This window comes from Elgaria multicarinata, chromosome 5 (assembly GCF_023053635.1).
Source record: "Elgaria multicarinata webbii isolate HBS135686 ecotype San Diego chromosome 5, rElgMul1.1.pri, whole genome shotgun sequence".
Lineage (NCBI taxonomy): Eukaryota > Metazoa > Chordata > Lepidosauria > Squamata > Anguidae > Elgaria > Elgaria multicarinata.
The window spans coordinates 49,583,365-49,603,484 of record NC_086175.1 but is presented as its reverse complement, the minus strand read 5'-3'; the positions used below and the strand labels follow the sequence as shown (position 1 = coordinate 49,603,484).

At 41.5% G+C, this 20,120-nt stretch overlaps 1 protein-coding gene across 1 annotated transcript; it reads left to right on the top strand.

Annotated features, from left to right (window-relative positions):
* The first annotated feature begins 1,014 nt into the window (after positions 1 to 1,014).
* Positions 1,015 to 13,300, top strand: LOC134399463 (P2Y purinoceptor 8-like). Its single transcript, XM_063127514.1, has 2 exons — positions 1,015 to 1,101; positions 11,705 to 13,300. The coding sequence occupies exon 2, from the start codon at positions 11,746 to 11,748 to the stop codon at positions 12,802 to 12,804; it is 1,059 nt and encodes a 352-aa protein (XP_062983584.1). The 5' UTR covers positions 1,015 to 1,101; positions 11,705 to 11,745; the 3' UTR covers positions 12,805 to 13,300.
* Positions 13,301 to 20,120: the final 6,820 nt, after the last annotated feature.

The following is a 20,120-nucleotide window of genomic DNA, read 5'->3' as shown; positions in this document are numbered from 1 at the left end:
AATTATTATAAGATTATATGGAGGTGGTATCTAACCCCGGTGAGATTAAATAAAATAAATAAGATGAACTCAGCTAATTGTTGGAGAGGGTGTCAAAAAAAAAAGGAACGTATTTACATATGTGGTGGGAATGTGAATTTGTTCAAAAATTGTGGAAAATGGTATTTAATGAAATAAAAGAAATTGTAGCTAAGGAGATTGAAGAGACACCTATAGTGGCATTGTTATCATTATATGGAGAATTAAATTGTAATAAAGAGACAAAAGAATTGACAACGAATTTGCTGACGGCAGCAAGGTTAATGATATCTAGGAAATGGAAGGTTCAAGAGGATTACCATATAGAAGATTGGTATAAAGAGATATGGGATATTGCTATTAATGATAAATTAACATGTAATATAAAAGTGAGAAGAGGAATAACAAAAACGAATGATTTTGAGGGAATATGGAATCAGTTCCTAGAATATGTTTTATCTAAGGGGAGTGGGAAACCACCTCCAGAAGAAACAATGAGATTTTGGAAACAGGAATAGATCCCGGGGTGGGGGGTGCACTTTTATGTTAAGTATGATTATGTCAACATTTTAATTAGAAAATATGCTATTAAGGTTACTCAACATTTATGTATTATGTTGGTTTTTTGTTATTGTATTGATGTATGTTTAAGTATTGAAAAGAAGAAAAACTATTAAAAAAAAGAAAGAATCATAACTCCCCTCCATATAGCTAATTTAAAGTTTGAAGAACAACAAAAAGTTGGGTAATTGGCTCACTGATCTCATGCCTCAGCCCTGTTTTGGTCTTTAGTGACTGAAAAACAATTATCACGGGAAACCAAACTGCTTGTCTGTGTACAATGTGTGTGTGTGTGTGTGTGTGTGTGTGTGTGTGAGAGAGAGAGAGAGAGAGAGAGAGAGAGAGAGAGAGAGAGAGAGAGAGAGAGAGAGAGAGTATACGCACGTTAAACCAAAGGCTCAAAAACTCAAAGGAAGTGAGCGTGATGCAATACAGCATGCCGTTAACATTCAGACTCTCGGAGAAAAATGAATTCATTTCAACAACAAATCTTCCAGGGGTCAGATGTGGATGATTAAACAGGTAAACTAGTTCTTTTGTCAAACAATGGGGGAAGTAATAACTCTTTTTAGCAAACATATTTGTTTTATTATGTAATATTGCTTTTGCTAAAAGGTTTTTTAAATTTACAATTAAGTGTATTAGGAACGTAGAAAGCTGCCTTATATGAGTCGGACCATTGGTCCATCTTTCCCAGTATTGTGGACACTGACTGGCAGCAATGGCTCTCCAGGGTTTGGGGCATGATTCTTTCCTAGCTTTACCTGGAGCTGCTGGGATTGAACCTGGGAACATCTGTATGCAAAGCTTTGGAGTTATGGTCCAATTTGTAGCTCAGGCAAGCTGCTTTGGAATTCTGATTAGAGTTGTTTATCTAAAATATGAGCATATGCGGATCACATTTAAGAAAGATGTAGTGCTGGCCACCAAATTAGATGGCTTCAAAAGGTGTGTGTGTGTAGACAAATTCTTGAAGAAGAAGGCTATCTATGGCTACTAGTCCTCGCTCTGTGCTACCTCCAGTATCAGAGGCTGTAAGCATATATATTTCAGTTGCTGAGGAACTTGGGCAACAGGGTGCTGTTCCACTCATGTCCTGCTTGGAGATTTCTACGGGCAGCTGGTCGGCCACTGTGCAAACACAGTACTGGACTAGATGGACCCTTGATCTGATCCAGCATGACTCTTCTTATGTTCTTAAAGATAAAGGATGTCTATGTTATGTTTTCCTAAGCAGTAGTACTAGTACTAAAACTTTATTGTTTCAACCAACGGTTACAACAAGCATAATTGTTGTAATTATGTTGCTCAGTTGCTCTTAAAGACACAATTTGGAGGTTGGAGGGGGAAAATAAGTCATGAAGAATAAGTACATAAGAACATAAGTGCCATGCTGGATCAGACCAAGGGTCCATCTAGTCCAAGACTCTGTTCGCACAGTCTCCAACCAGCCATCAGCCAGGGATGAACAAGCAGGACATGGTGCAACAGCACCCTCCCACCCATGTTCCCCAGCAACTGGTGCACACAGGCTTACTGCCTCGAATACTGGAGATAGCACACAATCATCAGGGCTAGTAGCCATTGACAGCCTTGGCCTCCAGGGGCCGATCTACACCAAGCAGGATATAACACTTTAAAAATGGTATGAAAACGGTATATGTTATGTGTTCTGGGCCTGAACAGTTGTCATAACCATTATAAACGGTTATAAGCAGTAGTGTAGATCCTGCCCAGGAATTTATATTTAGTTATTTTTTAATTTACCATCTACTTGGAGGACCAGTTTTACTCTCAGGACACAGTCCTATGCATGTTAGGCAGAAAAAAGTCCTACAGCTCTCAGCATCCCTCCAGCCAGCCATATTGTGAGCCTTCCCTACTTTTTAAAGCAGGGGTCAGGGCAACATGGTCACCCTTGGAAGTTGCCCCCTCCCCGTTAGCTCTTATCAAGCCAATTTTAGTTCTTATAATTCATTAGCTCTTATAAAGCTAAATTAGCTCTAATAAATCTAACTAGCAAGCCATGCAAATACCAAATCTCCTGGTAAGTTTTGGGCTGATGGTGGGTAAATGCACTCCATAGCGTTGCATGCTCCCTACTTTCCCATGTGCACTTTTGTAATATTTGCTCTATTATTTCTTTCTTTATTTTCAAAATGTGTATACCACTCCATACCTGAAACAGATACCTGAGCAGTGAACATAAGAATTTAAACAGTAAAAGATACAAAAATGAAAACACATAATAATAATAATAATAATAATAATAATAATAATAATAATAATAATACAGAATGCCAATAAAAACTTGGCTGTCAGTCAAGGAATGCTTTCTGGAATAGGATTGCTTCCAGGAGGCACCGGAATCAAAGGGCACGAAAGGTAAATGGACATTCCTTCAACAAGCAGTAGATCCCCAGAGAGTAACATTTAGCACCCACAGCCCAGAAAGCTAAACACGTTTCTACCTAGCCCTACATAGAACCACTCTCTTTAACTGTGTTTTACTGTGGAATAGCCATGCTTTGTTCATCTACCTGGGGAACACATCTACAGGTCATTTTTGCAGGGCATTTTCCTGGCATCATCAAATTGTTGTCCTCTATTTTTCCTAATCTTCTCCCAACAGATTGCAGAAATTGTGATGTGTGTGTGTGTGTGTGCAATGAACAGAAGAGTAGGTAAATCTCCCCACATACAGATCACCTAAGTGGAAAGTGCTATTCTCCCATGTTTTAAAAGAGGCATGGTTTTGACATGTGCAGCCCAGTATTGGGCATGTGATCCTACCACTATGCATCTATACCATGACACACCTTTCCAGTCAGCACCATTGTAGCCCTGTGGGTTTTTTTAAATTCAGTCTTTTAATTTGTATTTTTCTTCCTCTATTTTAATTGTTTAAATATTCACATAATAGTAATGAAATGGGGGAAAACACACCACATTTTTTTAAAAAAAGCAATTTAAAAACTGATCAACAGACTTCCTTTCCAGTTTTTCTGGTCAGCACCATTTCACCAAAGTGTTTATTTTTATTTCGTTTCTTAGATTTGTATTTTTTTCTTAATATCACTGTATTCATTGTGCAATCACACATAAAGTGTTTCAAATAAGCTAAATAGAACACTTTAGTGCAATTTTTTTTAAAAAAAAGTCTAAATGTTTTTGGGGAAATTCTAAATACAATGGCAGCTTGGGTGAATTGTCTTTTCTACACCCACAGCAGGAGCTTGTCTATATGCCCTGTTTAGTCCACGCTGACTGCGAGTTTGTGCTGCGTTGTTTATATGACACAGCCTGCCAACTTGCAGCCACCATGGGCTTTCCCCTCGGAACTGCACTTTTTAAAAGTCACTGACCTACTGTGACTTTTCCCTTTGTGCTGAGGTCACCACCTTCTTTCCCCCATCTGTCGTTGGTGACCTCACTTTGGATTGAAGGTGGGGGCATTCTGGGAGCAGACTGAGGCCCAGGAATGGTCAGGGGAAGCACAGGAAGACCAGGCAGAGACTGGGAGCAGAGTTGGCGAGCTGAATGGCTGCCAGCACTGCAGCTTTTTCAACTGGAAAGCCAGTGTTCCATCCTGCTGTGGAGATTTGCCACTCCCACCCCACTGCTGCGATGTTTGGGGTGGGGGTGGGGGGTTAGAGGCAAAGTCACATTGTCAAGACAACCCAGCTATGTCATGTCCATGACTGTGGATGGTACAATAGACTGAACGCTGTGGTTATAATGACAGAACACAATTCTGTCATTATAACCACACCCTAATTGTGTTCATGACTGTGGATGGAACATAGTGGGATGTATACACAAAGCGCCATATCACCCTAAGTGTATAAAATCAATTTCAGTTCAGCATGAAGTTTACAGCAATGGAGGAATGATTAGAGAGCACCAGGAGCTGCTAGAAGCACCCTTTCTTATGCATAACCTGCAGAGCATGGGATTGTTCATTTAGTAAATACCCGTAGCTGTACAGGGGTGAGTAACTTCTGACCCTCTAGATGTTTTGGCTTACATCTCCCATCAGCCCCGACCTGCATAGTTAGGGATGATGGAAGTTGTAGGCTAAAACATCTGGAGGGACTCAAGTTAAAAGAACATTAAGGCTCTATACTCTTACTTAGCATAGAGTAACTCAATGGGGCCCTCCTTTGAGTAGGGCTGCACTGTGACTCTGATCAGGGATAAATATTTAGACCATCACAATCATAGTGATTTAGGCTCATTCACAACAATTGGACTCAAATCAGTAGCCAGTACTAGAGAATGTGAAGATGTGTTGAAAGGTCTTCTTAACTGATTTATTTATTTATTTATTTATTGCACTTGTATACCGCCCCATAGCCGAAGCTCTCTGGGTGGCTCAACTGATGGCTTCTCAGTGCCCCAAAGAGAGGATTTTCCCACCAGCACTGCAATTCTCTGCAATTTCTTGAGTTGGGGCAGGATGCTGCAGCCCAGTGTGCCTTCCTCCTCATGTGCTCGAAGAGTGAAGGGCTAGAGCTACTTCTTCTGCCTTCCTCCGCATGTCGTCTTCTCTTGCTTCTGTCGCCCTCCTAGTATGACTCTTAGGGAGATCTGCTGGACAGGATGCTCTTTTTGGAACATTCAGAACTACTTAAGAAGAGCTGGTACTTTCATGTCTCTGCATGTAAGGAAATGTGTACTAGATTGTTTGTTTCAGAAGCTAGCAGACAGATCCAGAGATAAGATCATCTTGTTCTTTGTCTGATAGAAGATGCGGAACACAACAAAGCAGGCTTTCCTAGCTTGTAAACCTCAGGCTATGCTACAACATCCCCCCAAACCAATGACAAACATTCCTTAGACATAAAACTGGGGCAACCTAGCCCCCACCCTACAAGTCAGTATGTTTCCCATTTACTATTGTAGAATCTACCAAGCCACTAATACCTATGATAATTTCATCTTTCAGAGACGATTTCATATATGGATATAAATTCATTTAAGGGTTATCAGTTGAACTATTCTCAGGCCCAGGAATCCTAACTCAGATTTGATTAGCTGGGACCTTTGACTTTCAACATCAGGATAACTGGGGGGGAAATCTTCATGGTCCTATAGCATTATTCTGATGGAGCAATTGACTGTTGCTGGGACATCATATTCCTGTTCTGTTTCCCCCACATTGTTCTGTTCATGTGTGGTGTTTTCACTACTTTTCCCATTCTGTCAATGTCTTGTTCAGTTTCATCTCCACTCTTGTCAGCTGCTTTCCCCTTTTTTAAAAAAACAGACTTTTTTAAAAGTCCATTTGCACAAATTGCTAATATGGCATCGTCGTCATCATCATCATCATTGCAGGGGAACCAGTGACAGAGTCCCCAAAGTGTTGTTTGGGCACCATGAGAAGAGCTGCCACTGGTGATGGAGGCTTGAGGTGGCTCGGCCACAATCGCAAAGAGTGATCGCACCAGCGATCAGGAGGAGTGGCAGAAGTTTTTGCTGCTCTTGGTGAGTAACTCGCCCTCTGCTTCCCTCAATCCACAATGGATTCGATGTCCCAGGTTTGGATGACACACCACTGGTTGTTGCCATGGCTTGTTTCAAAAATGCATCTATGCCATGGGAAGCTGCCCAGGTTTGGATGACATGCTAAGCTATCGTGAGTGACCACCCATGATGGGTTGTGTGTTGGGAACCCAATCAATACATTGGAGTATCTTTTCTTCCCAATTGAATAAACATAGCCATTTCCCATTGATCTAGGACTGGGGTATTAGGGTAAGTTTTCTCTGACCACACCTGAGACAGAAGAGAACTGAAAGCTTTAAACAGGACCTTTACTTAATAATCATGTATTATTTTTTTTTTACAATGAAAGCAAGCAAAGTAAAGTAGGCAAAAGTGAAACCGAAACCAGCGCCCCCAAATCCCTGCATGCATTAATGATTTAGCGGCCTTTTAACAAGTTTTATAATTATTTATTTATTTATATAGCACCATCAGTGTACATGGTGCGGTACAGAGTAAAACAATAAAATAGTTATTTCCCCCTTCATACAGCAATTTTCGGTGGCAGGTGAGGGTGCACCAATGTCTTTGGTGGGTCGCATGCAGTCCATAGACTGTGCATTGCCCAGCCCTGATCTAGGATTAGAAGAAAAGACGTTTATTTTTCAAAAGCACATGGTATGACAAAATACTAAAGGTGATGCATAAAGAATACCATGAAATAAAACACAATCAAATGGTACCATACAGAATAATAAATTAATATTGAGATCTCTAGAGGACTGGATAGATATCCTGTTAAGTAGGTGGATGTGATTGCAAAAGTAGGACAGTGCTAAGCCTGCAAATGATAAGAGATCAGATAAATGAGACAGTTGTGTTATCTGTCTTGGATAATCTGGGGAACTTCTAACTCCACGCCAGTAACATCGACACAAACAATTGACTTTTATGATAATGATTTTGAAGGGGCCTGAAGAGTGACTTTATGTTGCTATTCAGTCTGGTGTATGGTTAGAATGTTAGACTCAGGAGATCCGGTTTCTAGTCCCCACTTGGCCATGAAGCTCACTGGGTGACTTTGGGCCAGTCACTGACTCTCAGCCTAACCTGCCTCACAGGGTTGTTGTGAAAATAAAATGGAGAAGAGGAGGAGGAGGAGGACCTTGCCTTGGGTTCCTTACAAGAGGGATAAATATAAATATGAATGTGATAATGATAATGATGATGGTGATTTCCTAGTGGGATAATTTTCATTTTATAGCTTCATGCATTTTTAAAAATGATGCACAACTTATTCCATTTAATGGAGAAAGTGATAAGGCTATTTCCCTCTCCTTTCCCAATATCTGAAAACTGGAATTTTAATTACTTGTTGGCCAGGGGTTCTGTCTGGATGGAAGAGTGCTACTCATGTACAGGGCCCCTTTCTCACTAACAACCAAGAAAAAAGAGAAGAGTTCCACTCAAAATACTGTAAAACGAAAGAGGTCACTAGCCAGAACAAAAGAATTAAAAGGTGACAATGATACATAAAATAACTACAGTAACAAATATTTGTGACACAGTAGTTTGAACATATAAATATAATGATAAATGCCAGATAGTAAAGTTTGTGTACACAACAAAATAAGATAACAGTTACTCTGGAAATCTATTCAAAGCTAACATTTTAATTGCAGGCAGCTGATCTTGAACATCCACTGGGTAATAACCTTTGTTCAGTTAGAGGAAACCACATATTGCACAAGGACTGATTTGTATATTGCCTCTAACGAACAGCAAATCTCCCTCAGCTAAGTCAGATAGAGAAACCAAAGCTTCCAACCCCTTGGGAGTTTTGTTGGTTTCATCTGGGGTTACGTGTACCGTCTTTTTTTTGTTTGGGGTTGCATTTCCCCGTAAGTATAAGGTTTGTAGTGTAGGGGATTCTCCTGGAACTAGCGCTGCTCCAAAACATCCAGATGGCAAAGGTAGCAGAAGCATTTTTAGTAGCTTAGGTTAGTGGTATGTCAGCAAGGGGGCCCTTTCCTGGGGAAGATATGCATGACTTGGTAACATCCAGATTCTATAACATGCCATACACAAGGCGGCCTTGGAAGTGTGTTCAGAAATTACAAGTGCTTCCAAATGCAGCTACCATAATTTAGGTTGAGCTTGCTGTACAGAGCCCATAACTCCAGTGTTGTGCCATCTTCATCGCTTAACTAATTTGTTCCCAGGCACAATTCGAACAGATTTTTTTTAAAAAAAACCTTCTAAGAGCAAGTTCCTATGAGTTGCAGGAGGCTTCCATGTATCTGATGCCTTCCCAGGTTGAAGCCAGCAGGGTGGGAGGAGCAGTGGAGGCAATCTTCAGCTGCTTGTCCTCAGATTGCCATGCTTTGCTAAATGGGCTTATTTGCACTTTGGAAGGGGAGGGAAGAGGATCAGGATAGCTGTGCCCACTGGAACAGACTCTCCCCACCCCCAAGGTTGATTTTCTGATCTCGGAGGCCGGCCAGCACAGTTTTTTCAATTCCAGCAGCAAAGGGGGTGGGGGCAAATTTCTTACTTTCCAAGGTTGGCGCACTGTCTCCAGTCTCAGAGGGGAGGGATCCCCATTATCCTATGCCCCCCCTCAGACATTTACTAGGGACCATAAGATTGTTCCTTAAATGGTCTAGGACTAGGATATTTCAAGGATTTCCTCCTCTTGAATAAACCTATTCCAAATACCCAGATCAACATCAGAAGCCTTGTGTCCCACTGCTGTCTGAGCTATTAGATAGGGTGACCATATGAAAAGGAGGATAGTGCTCCTGTATCTTTAACAGTTGCATAGAAAAGGGAATTTCAGCAGGTGTCACCTGTATACACACAGCACCTGGTGAAATTCCCTCTTCATCACAACGGTTAAAGCTGCAGGAGCTATACTTCAAGCACTGCTACTAAATTTGCCAGTTTCGCCCTCAGGTGTCTTGAAGGAGAATGGAAACATTAAGTTTGGTCTGCCTTGTTCCCTATACTGTGACCAGATTTAAAAGAGGGCAGGGCACCTGCAGCTTTAACTGGTGTGATGAAGAGGAAATTTCAGCAGGTGGTCCATATATACAAATGACACCTGCTGAAATTTCCTTTTCAATACAACTGTTAAAGATACAGTAGCCCTGTCCTCCTTTTCATAGGGTCACTGTATATTAGAGGTGAGCACATGAGTCAGGAAAAAAAAACTTCCTGACTGTTAGAGCAGTACGATAATTGTGGGCTCTCCCACACTAGAGGCATTCAAGAGGAAGCTGGACAACCATCTGACAGGGATGCTTTAGGGTGGATTCCTGCATTGAGCAGGGGGTTGGACTTGATGGCCTTGTAGGCCCCTTCCAACTCTGCTATTCTATGATTCTATGAGACAAGGCATTTTCAGCTATGGTGTCTAAGTTACAGAGTGCACTCTCAGCGGGGGCCCACTCAGTGCCAACAAATCAAGCTGATTTGATTTGTTTTGAGATACATATGTGATACTTTCTGCTGTTGCATGTCTTTTGGTATATTTGCTATTAGCTTTGTTTTTACCATTTGCTTTAATAGGTTCTGTGTTACTGGTTAACTGCCTAGGGGCAGGGGCTTTTAGGAAGAGAGGCAGGTTAAAAATATTGTAAAAAAATCACTAAATTTGCAGCACTGATATTTGTTACCTGAGGTAGGCTTCACCCTTCCTGATGGTTGTGTTTGCACAACTGGTGAGCTTATAGTTCTTTCGAGTCTTTTTCACAGCTTCTTCATGCACACGGTGAATATGGGTGGATGCGAACGTGAGTGGATGAGAAGGCGTGTGTGACATTAAGGCCCTGCCCCCAACCTCACACATTCATTGTAACCTCTACACACACAAGTGTTATGTGGAGAGGGTTCTTTTTGTCCATGTATTTGGGATGTCTGTTTTCCAGGGCTCCCAAGCCTGTGGAAAGAGAGCCCTCTGCACAAACAGTTGTATACATGGGGATCTTTACAGAGCTTATAATAAACATACATAGAGTGGATCCAATGACTGGAATGCTCTGCACCCCTCCTCTCCCCTGTCACATACATACATGCATTCATTGTATGCATGAAAAATGTGTGGAAAGGTCTTTACATTAGCAGCAGTCAGTACAGATATCACCTTCTTAGGATGGGTTGTAGGTGCTGGCTGACTCTGCACCCTCAGCACTTGGAAAGTCCACTCTATGAAAGTGCTTGTAGATAGAGTTCAGGGAAATGCACCCAACACTTAAAAATATAATAATACGAGAAGTGGCCTTCAGCACAATGCGTGCAAGGAAATGCTCTGTAACAGGAAGTGAGTGTACCAAGAGTTCCTTTAGCCTTCCCTTTGCAGGCTTCTGTGTCCCTCAAGAAACAAGGAAGGCAAGAATTAGCCTGTGGACGCAGGGAACCCTCACCCCTTCTCAGTTGCGCAAGAATGGTGATGAAAGAGGGTCGTGTAATAAAGGGCATGTCACAACAAGCTAGTTCCTGCTTTCTTTATTATTTTTTTAGAGTTACACACAATGGGGGAAAATGGGTGCATTTCCTAATACCATCATGTCAGGAGGTACTTGCAGTCCTCATATTCAAGTGAATAAACAGCAAAAGACAACAAACCGCATAAGCTATTTGCCTCATTTCCCATCACCATCAGCACTGCCACCATTCTGGCCTCCATATTTGAGGCTACAGTGGGGCTACAAATTCAAATACTCCTGTTTAGAACCATACCTAGATTTCCAATATAAAATAATTTTGTTGTTTATTCGTTCAGTCGTTTCCGACTCTTCATGACTTCATGGACCAGCCCACGAAACAGAAAAGGATGTAGAGGGAAGGGCAGCGTCATCTCCTTCTGTTCATTCCCTCCATGGTCCCAATGGCCCCTGTTCCCTCTGCACATCAGGTGTGGGATTCGAAGGGCAGAAATGGGGAGAGAATGACCCATTTTACATGGAGCTTTAACCCTATTTAATTTCAAGCACTGCTACTAAATTTGCCAGTTTCGCCCTCAGGTGTCTTGAAGGAGAATGGAAACATTAAGTTTGGTCTGCCTTGTTCCCTTTCTCAAATGCAAGCTTTTGATATTGCTCAAATGGGGAAGGTGGACATTTGAGTACTCATTTTTTAAAAGCACACACTCAAATGTGTACTACTCCCACCCATTGACTAAGGCATGATAACACATATTTTCCCCTGCTCCAAAATGTGCATTTTTAAAGTGAACAGTTTTGTTGGGAACACATTTCGTAAACAAGCTTGGGAATACATGCGGTTCGACTGAAAAAAAGGTGTTAGTGTTTGGGGTGTGTGAACAGAGCAAGTTCTGGTAAACAAATGAATCAAAATGACATTCTCCTACATCCCCACACACACACCTCTATGTTTTGGTGCCACCTCATGTCCTCCTTATGCAACAGCAGGCTGCTTTACTGCCTGTTCTATTTCTCCCTGTATCTACTGATTTTTCATGTCACATAAGCAGCTCCATAATTTGAACTCCCGTGGATGTTTATCAGCTTTTACGCATTTATATTTTATGCACAGTTGAGCTTTAAACAAATACCATTATTATACTGCTTGCAATGAAGGATGATTTCACCAACATATGTCTTGTTCTTCAATCTAGAACTAAGCCTCCACCAGTTTCAAGTTCTTTCCTGAAGAAGGATGCCTCAAGATAGCCCTCTTGTCCTGACATCGAGAAGGTTGCTAGAGTCAGTACCCACACGAAATATCACAGATATCACATTGGACAATCTTCGGAGTAGTGTGATCGAGATCTCTTTGCCTACCCTGTTCTCGATTATCTTCGCCTTCAGCATCCCTCTCAATTCTGTCTCCTTGTGGTTCCTTTGGCAATATTCAAGGCCCTGGACTCCCACCATAGTGTTCTGCATCAATCTGACCATTGCTGATTTGGTCTACAGCATGATCCTGCCCTTTCAAATAGCTTATCATGTCAACAAAAACACCTGGGTCTTCGGGGGAATGCTGTGCCGCATTGTCACAGTTCTGTCCTTTGGAAACATGCACTGTTCCATTTTAACTATGATGAGCATCAGCATAGAGCGCTACCTGGGAATTGTTCACCCTTTGCGCTACAAAGCCATAAGACCAATTAGAACTGCTGTTCTGACATGCGTAATCATCTGGGTACTTGTTTTACTGCCACTCACACCCCTCATGCAGAATAACTTACTTTTTCATATAAACGAGTCACACATGGTTACCTGCTTTGACGTTTTGCCAAAAGAGATGTTTAACACACTAGAAGCCTTCATCATTTATTTTGGCGTTCTGGTATTGGTCTTCTTTTTCCTACCTCTGCTTGTCATGGGATTTTGCTACATCTCAATCATCTCAACACTTCTTCATTCTTCTTCCACACAACTCAGAGAAACTAAAAAGCAAACAGTCTATTTGATAATCGTCTTGCTCTTGGTGATGACAATATGTTACCTGCCTCACGTTGTCATGTCAGTTATCCATTTAGCCTTCACTTACCATGATAGATCATTTTATACAGGATATAAACTATCATTTGCAATAGCCAGCTTCAATTGCTGTTTTGACCCATTGGTTTATTACTTTGGCTCCAAAGAATTTCGACGAAAGATACAGAAGAAGCTCTGCAGGTGTGTGGCTGTTGGTTTCAGTGAAAATACCCCTATTTTTTCAGAGTATGACATGCAAGTAGCACCAATACGAAAAGCACCAAATATGTAGGCAGCGTTTCTCTGGAATAGAATAAACTTTCCCATTGCACTGAATTGTCATGAAGTTTAGGAGTCAGAACAAAAGTGCAGATCTTACAGAAAATATGCCAAGCACTTCTGGGAGACCAAATGAACAATTGACATCTTCCATCATTCTCCAAGTATAGGACAAAGGCAACTGATGTCAAAGTCCAGATTGGTGTGTATAAGGGACAATTAAAATGCAACTGTTTCTTGGCTTTGTGGTATATGCCAAAGTATTCAGTTCAGGAAAAAACACACATTTACTCAGCTACTTTTGACTGTGCAGAACTTATGGACCAAATATTAACAGAAAATTTGGTGGAATAGAAGAAGACATCTTTTAAGACCATCTTCCTGGAATGTCAAAAATTATCCTAACCATCAGCCAAAAGATGTAGCTATTGGGAGCACCAAGATATTCTTTAATATTGGTGTTGGTCTGACAAAGCTATGTATTTATAAGTCCTGCTATATGGTGTGAAGCACAGTTTCTTTGAGGATTGCCAACTTTTTATAATGATATGGCAGATGTCATTCCTAAGATATTCAATCACATAGTTCTAATAAAACAATGTATGTTGTGTCTCTACATTCTGATCTTAAGTAAATAATACCATTTAGTCCTCTGTTCTTCAAGGGCAAGGATGAGCAACTTATTTATATATTATTTCTTTGTTACATGTATAACCTGCTTTCCTTCCAAGGAACCCAAGGTGGGGTACATGATCCTCCTCCTCTCCATTTTATCCTCAAAACAAACCTGTGGGGTAGGTTAGGCTGACTGGCTCAAAGTCTCCTATTGAGCTTCCGTGGCTGAGTGGGGACTAGAACCCAGATCTTCTGAATCCCAGTCCAATACTCTAACCACTACACCACAATGGCTCACAACTTGTGGCTCCCAAAAAGTTTTGGCCTACAACTCCCATCAGTTCTAGCCAGCATAGTCAATGGTGAGGGATGATGGAACTTGTAGGTCAAAACATCTGGAAGGCCACAGTTTGCTCACCATTTTAGAGATATCAGTAGAACTCAGGGACAGTTTATACAGACAGTGGAATCAAGTGGCAAAAGTATTCCTGATCTGTACCACTTCAAATTGCAGAGTTATATGTTTTGACTATTCCTCAATGAAACAAACTATAAAATAAGAATCTCAATGAGAAGTAGTGTGTTCCTGCCATCTGCAGGCCAAAATGATACAGTCCAGGAATAGGTTTACCCCTTGATTCTGCTGATGTAATTGGGGGTATATTCTATATGAATCATTTATCATGTGCTTGTGATTGGTCAATAATAATAATAATAATAATAATAATAATAATAATAATAATAATAATAATAATATCTTACCCGCCTCTCCCTCTGGTCTAGGTGGTGAACAATAATACCATAAAATACATAAAAACGATTAAAAAATATAAAACAAATACAATATTAAAATAACAGTCAAATATCTTTACATTTGACTGGGTAGGCCTGCTGGAAGAGATCAGTCTTTATAGCCTTCTTGAATTAGAAAAGACTATTAAGTTGATGAATCTCTCCTGGCAGGCCATTCCACAGTCTGGGAGTGGCAGAAGAGTAACAGTTTTCAGCCTAGTTGTGGCTGACTGGAATAAATTCTTCCCAGAGGACCTAAGTGTGCAGAGCAGATTGTATGGGAGAAGGTGATCCCACAGGTAACCTGGACCCAAACCATGTAAGGCTTTAAAGGTAATAACCAACACTTTATACTTCACCAAGAAACTAATTGGTAGCCAGTGAAGTGATTTTAAAGTTGGTGTAATATGGTCACCCCAAGTGTACTGGTGACCAACCTGGCTGCCATATTTTGAACTAGTTGAAGTTTCCAGACTAGGTAGAAAGGTACAGCACATTGCAGATGTCAAGCCTTGAAGTTACCAGTGCGTGCACTACCGTCTTTAGGTCTTCCAACTCTAGGAAGGGGCGCAGCTGGTGTATCAGCTGAAGCTGATAATAGGCACTCCTGACCGTCGCATCTACATATCTGAGCTGTCATTTGGAGCAACGGATTCAGAAGCACCCCCAAGCTCTGAACACAGTCTTTCAGGGGTAGGTTAACCCCATACAGAACTGGTTTACACACCTCCAAACACAGGTTGGGGCCTTTGACAGTAAGCACCTCCATCTTGTCTGGATTCAGCTTCAGTTTGTTTTTCATTATCCGGCCCATTACCGCCTCCAAGCATTCATTCAGAGGAGACACACTATCCTTAGCTGATGCTATTGTCGAAGGCATAGAGAAATATATTTTGGTGTCATCAGCATACTGATAGCAGCCTGCCCCATTCCTCAGGATGATCTCTCCCAGTGGTTTCATGTAAATGTTAAACAGTATTGGGGATAGGATGGCACCTTGTGGTACACCATACAACAGCTCCTCATTTGAGGAGCAGCTATCCCCAAGCATCACCATCTGGAACCTACCTGAGAGGTAGGACCAGAACCACTTTAGCACAGTGCCCCCGATTCCCAATCCCCCCAGGCATTCCAGAAGGATACCATGGTTGATGGTATCAAAAGCCGCTGAAACATCCAAAAGTACCAGCAGGGACACACTCCTCCTGTCAATACTCAAGAGTAGATCATCCACTGAGGTGACCATAGTGGTCTCAATTCCGTATCCTGCCCTGAAGCCAGTTTGAAATGGGTCTAGAAAATTTGTATCATTCAAAGCTGTATAGAAGTTTGCAGGTCCTACACAATGTCACAATTCTTCAAGGCACCTCCCACTCTTTACAATCTTTATTGTGTTGTTTTTGATGAGGGCGAAAGTCCTCTTGCTATGAAGGGGAGGTCTACTGATGAAATGGCTTCTTTTTTTGGCAAATAATTCTACAGTGCCATCTAGTGGCTTTATAATGAAACATCTAGAATGTTCCAATAAAGGGCGGGGGAGCAGGAAAAAAACAAATGGAAAGGAGATGATCGTAATCCTGCAAAAATCCAGAAGCAGAAGCCCCAGTAAAGTGGGATTTTAGCCTGGTGTAGAAATGCTCTGGCTCTCAGTTATGGGATAAAATAACACCATCTGGGTTAAGTAGGGTGGTCACTTATGCATTTGCTAAAAAGAGAAACTGTATCACCCCAAAAGAAGACACTAATTTGCTGGGGAATGCTGGGAGTTAGAGTCTGGCTCCTCAGCACAATCTAGATGGGAGACATCCTGGGAACCATATGTAAGCTGCACTGAACTACCTGGAGACAGAATAGATTATACAAGTAATTATAAAGATGAATAAATAATCAATAATAGGGGTGTGCAGACCGGGTCTGCTCTGCTCTGAAATTTGGAGTGGTGCTCTGATGACCAGGTTCTCTGCTCCAATTTTCAGAGTGGCTCCCTTGCTCCGCCACATCAGATTATCTGTTGGAGAACTGCTCAGTTTTCAGATAACCGTTCTATTACACTCAATGAAAATTAACCAAAATGCTTACAGATCCATCATTTTTAAAGATAAAGAAATGAAACTTGGCACCATGAGAGCGCTTAAGTAGGACTTTAGCCATGCCAAGTTGGAAGCAGATGAATTCACGCCTTGAGTTTTAGGATATTTTTAAAGTTCAAATAGTGAACATATCCGGTCACTACGTTCAACATCTAAGGTCCTCCTCTGGATGCCTACTCCGAGAGAAGTTCGGAGTGTGGCAACGAGGGATAGGGCCTTTTTGGTGGTGGCCCCCAGAGTATGGAACGATCTCCCTGACGAGGCTTGCCTGGCACCAGCGCTGCTATTTTTCCGGCGCCAGGTTAAGACTTTCCTCTTTGCCTAGGCATATGGCGGCACATCTTAATCACCCACATGTTTAGTTTTTTTAAAACAGTTTTTATTGCTTTATGTGTGTATGTTCTGCGTTTTAGAATTTTAAATTTTGTATACTCATTTTTATCTTAATTTTAGAATTTCTGTAAACCGCCCAGAGAGCCCTGGCTATGGGAGCGGTATATAAGTGCAATAAATAAATAAATAAATAACTGCTCCATTGCAGATTATGGAAAGTAATAAAAATACTTACATCTCCATCAGTTTTAAAGATAAAGTGATGTAACTTGGTAACATGGTAGCTCTTAATTAGCAATTTAGGCATGCCAAGTTGGAAACAGATCTGGGCATGCCTTGATTTTTAGGGATTTTTAAAAATTCAAACTCAAACCTCCACTTTGGGATCTAGGACCTTGAGTAGTATAGAAGTTTTTTAAAAAATTGAAATTTAAAAATAAAAAAGCCAGCCAGCCAGGTGGCAGCATATTACAAACAACAATGAGAGGTCAGACAAGAACATAAATGTAAATAATTTTAAAAAGATTTTTATTTAGGGTGTAGACTTTACCCCCCCACACACACACACACCAGCAGGCACTGGAGTGTGTTGTGTGAAATGTAAGGTAAACAATTTAAAAAAGGATTGGGAAGGAAAGATAAAGAAGTTTTTTTGTATTTATACAGTAACACACACACACACAATACTAGCAAAGGGGCAGTGTGGAGTGGGTGCTTGGAAAGAACTTGGATTTTAAATAGACGGACACACACAGCAAGAAGAAACTACTACTACACTGAATGAAACAGACAGACTGGGATTGGAAAGATAAGGGAGTTTTAAAAAAATAGTGGGGGTAATAGGATAGAACAAGAACACACATGCACGCATGTGCATGCGTACACACACACACACACACACACACACACACTAACACACGATGTACTATAAGGTGCTTAGAAATTGAGAATTGGAATGCACTGCTGCTAACATCTTGCTGTCCACTGCTCTATAATAATTTTAATAACTATGGACTCACAGCAGCTTCATATCTGTATGCGATAACCACTCCAAAGTAGGGGAGCATTTACCCTTGCTCGCTTTAATGTGTTGCCATCAGCATTACTAGAAGGACGGTAAATGAATGGATATGTCCTTGTGTCTCTGGAGCAATAGAATCTGTCGAACATGTCGTTTTGCATTGTAACATGTATGAGAAAGGCAGAAAGAAGTTAATCTTTCTATTATTAACAGCCTTTTCTGGATGTAACCCCACAGCTTTGGTATTAATTTGTTTAAGGGAAGTGTCCTCCCATATTACTGAAAGGATCTCTAAGTTTCTTATGACTTGAATGCAAATTAGAAAAATACTGTTGCAATCCTCCTGACAGAAGGAACTTCACCAAGCTGTATTTTGTTTTTATGTCACTTTTTATTTATTCTTTGCATGTTTTATATTGATTTTGCTGGTCTGCGACTGTAATAAATAACAATTGAATTGAATTGAATTGAATTGGAATTGAAGAACTAGCACACACACACACACACACACACACACACACACACACACACACAAACCAAAGAAGAGCAGACAGATACAGAGAGAGACTGCAAAGCAAATGCAGCAAAACCAGCAAGTAGGACGTCTCTCTCTCTCTCTCTGACCGATTCTCTCTTTCTCTCCTCCTCCCTTCCTAATGCTCCATGAGCTAGCAAAGGAATGAGTTCCAGGGCAAAGACAAATGGGTTATATCATTTGCAATCCCTCCCACTATGTACTGTGATTGGAGGGGAAGACAGGGAGGACACTGTGGCTATTGGTTACCCACAGATGTCAATCTCAAAACTACCCCTCCCTCCCCCCTGAGTGTCTTCCTAATATGGAAACATGTTCAGTTAGTCTATCAACATAAAATGACCCCTCACGAAGCCTAAAAAAGCTTTGGATACCTTTGGAGCCCTGAACGATCTTTGCTCTGCACCGCGGGTATCCAACAGTTTTAAAACCGCCCAATATCTGCTCCATGAGATCAGACCTCCAACGGACCCTCAGATTTGCAGAGCGGAGCGCACACCCCTAATCAGTGACAATGTTTTAAGTAACAACTCTCAACCCATAAGCCAGATTTCCTTGCAAATAGATTGACCTGGTTCACACATAATGGGAAGCCACTGTGGGTGAATTTCCCTTTGAGATTTCTCATTGTGTCTTTGGCCATTTTGAACATTTGGGGCATGGTGGAGATGAGCCATAGTGAACCTGGCAAGGGTGGGCTGTTGGAGTGGTTGACAAGCCACCTAGAACTGATGGAGTGTTTTAGGGTTGTGAGTAGCTTGCCAATCAGCCCAACAACCGACCCTCACTGGGTTCGCATGTAACAAGCAGCTACGGCACACCTCTGTTGCACACCAAATATCTAAAATGGTAGAAGCAGCTAAAACAAGAAGCCCCCTGGGAAAATTAACCCATGGTGGCTTCTCATTACCTGCGAACCAGGCCACTGAGTTTTTCCAGGGAGGGTAAAGTCATCAGTTCTGAGTCTGGATTGGGTAGGATAGAGTAGATTTAGACTTCGCTTATGAATTCAGGAACTACAAAAGCCAATAGACATTTTACCATTGATTTGAGTCTGGTGTGAATTTTAGCTTTGGTGTACATCTCTTGGAATAGAACACAGAACTCTCAAAGACATCAAATTGGGATGCAGAAGGGCATCTGCACACATCTTTGAACTTCTTCCCTACATCTGCCAAGTTTGCTCCCTAAATAGAGTGCTCTAAATCAGCCTTCCCTAATCTGGTGCCCTCAAGATAGTATTCCTGCTGGCTGGGGATGATGGGAGTTGTGATCCAACACACCATGTTGGGGAAGATTGCTCCATATCTGTAGCATACCCATCAGATGACTTGCCCTGAAAATCTGCTGTGCTGAGGACTCCAAAATGGATCCTGGTCAGCTTGTTATTTCTCAATGGCTTTTAAAGTTACAACATTTTCTCTAATGTTACAACTAGTTCTACCTTCCTGTAGCTTAATGGTAAAATCCTATCCTTAAGTAACTGGCTACTTAAGAAGTTTATTATTAAATTCCTTAAAACAGGGGTCCCCAACCTTTTTTGTACCCATGGGCACATTTGGGAATTTGAGAAACTGCTGTGGGCACCACCACAATATGGCTCCCATGAAGGATGTAGCCGTGATGGCTGCTGTGAGAGCCTTTTTACTTGTCAAAAGACAAGGAACTCACCAAAGGAACTCAGTACAAGCGGAGGAGAAAACTGAACTCCAAACCCAATCTACATATTTGACCCCAGAGTCTAGCAGGGTGGAAGGGAAAGGAAGTGGCAGCCAGGCACCTCTCCATTGTGCCTGGGTCCAGCTCCAGCTGAAAGCCCCCTCCCTCCTGCTACCAGCTGTCACTGCTGAGGCCATCAGAGGGAAAGGAAGTGGCAGTCAGGCATCCCTCCATGGGAGGGATTTACACTACTGCTTTAAAGCGCTTTATAACAGTTTTGACAA

What these genes read in the sequence shown, in the direction of transcription:
- LOC134399463 (XM_063127514.1), top strand. Translation starts at nt 11,746, where the DNA reads ATGCCTCAAGATAGCCCTCTTGTCCTGACATCGAGAAGGTTGCTAGAG.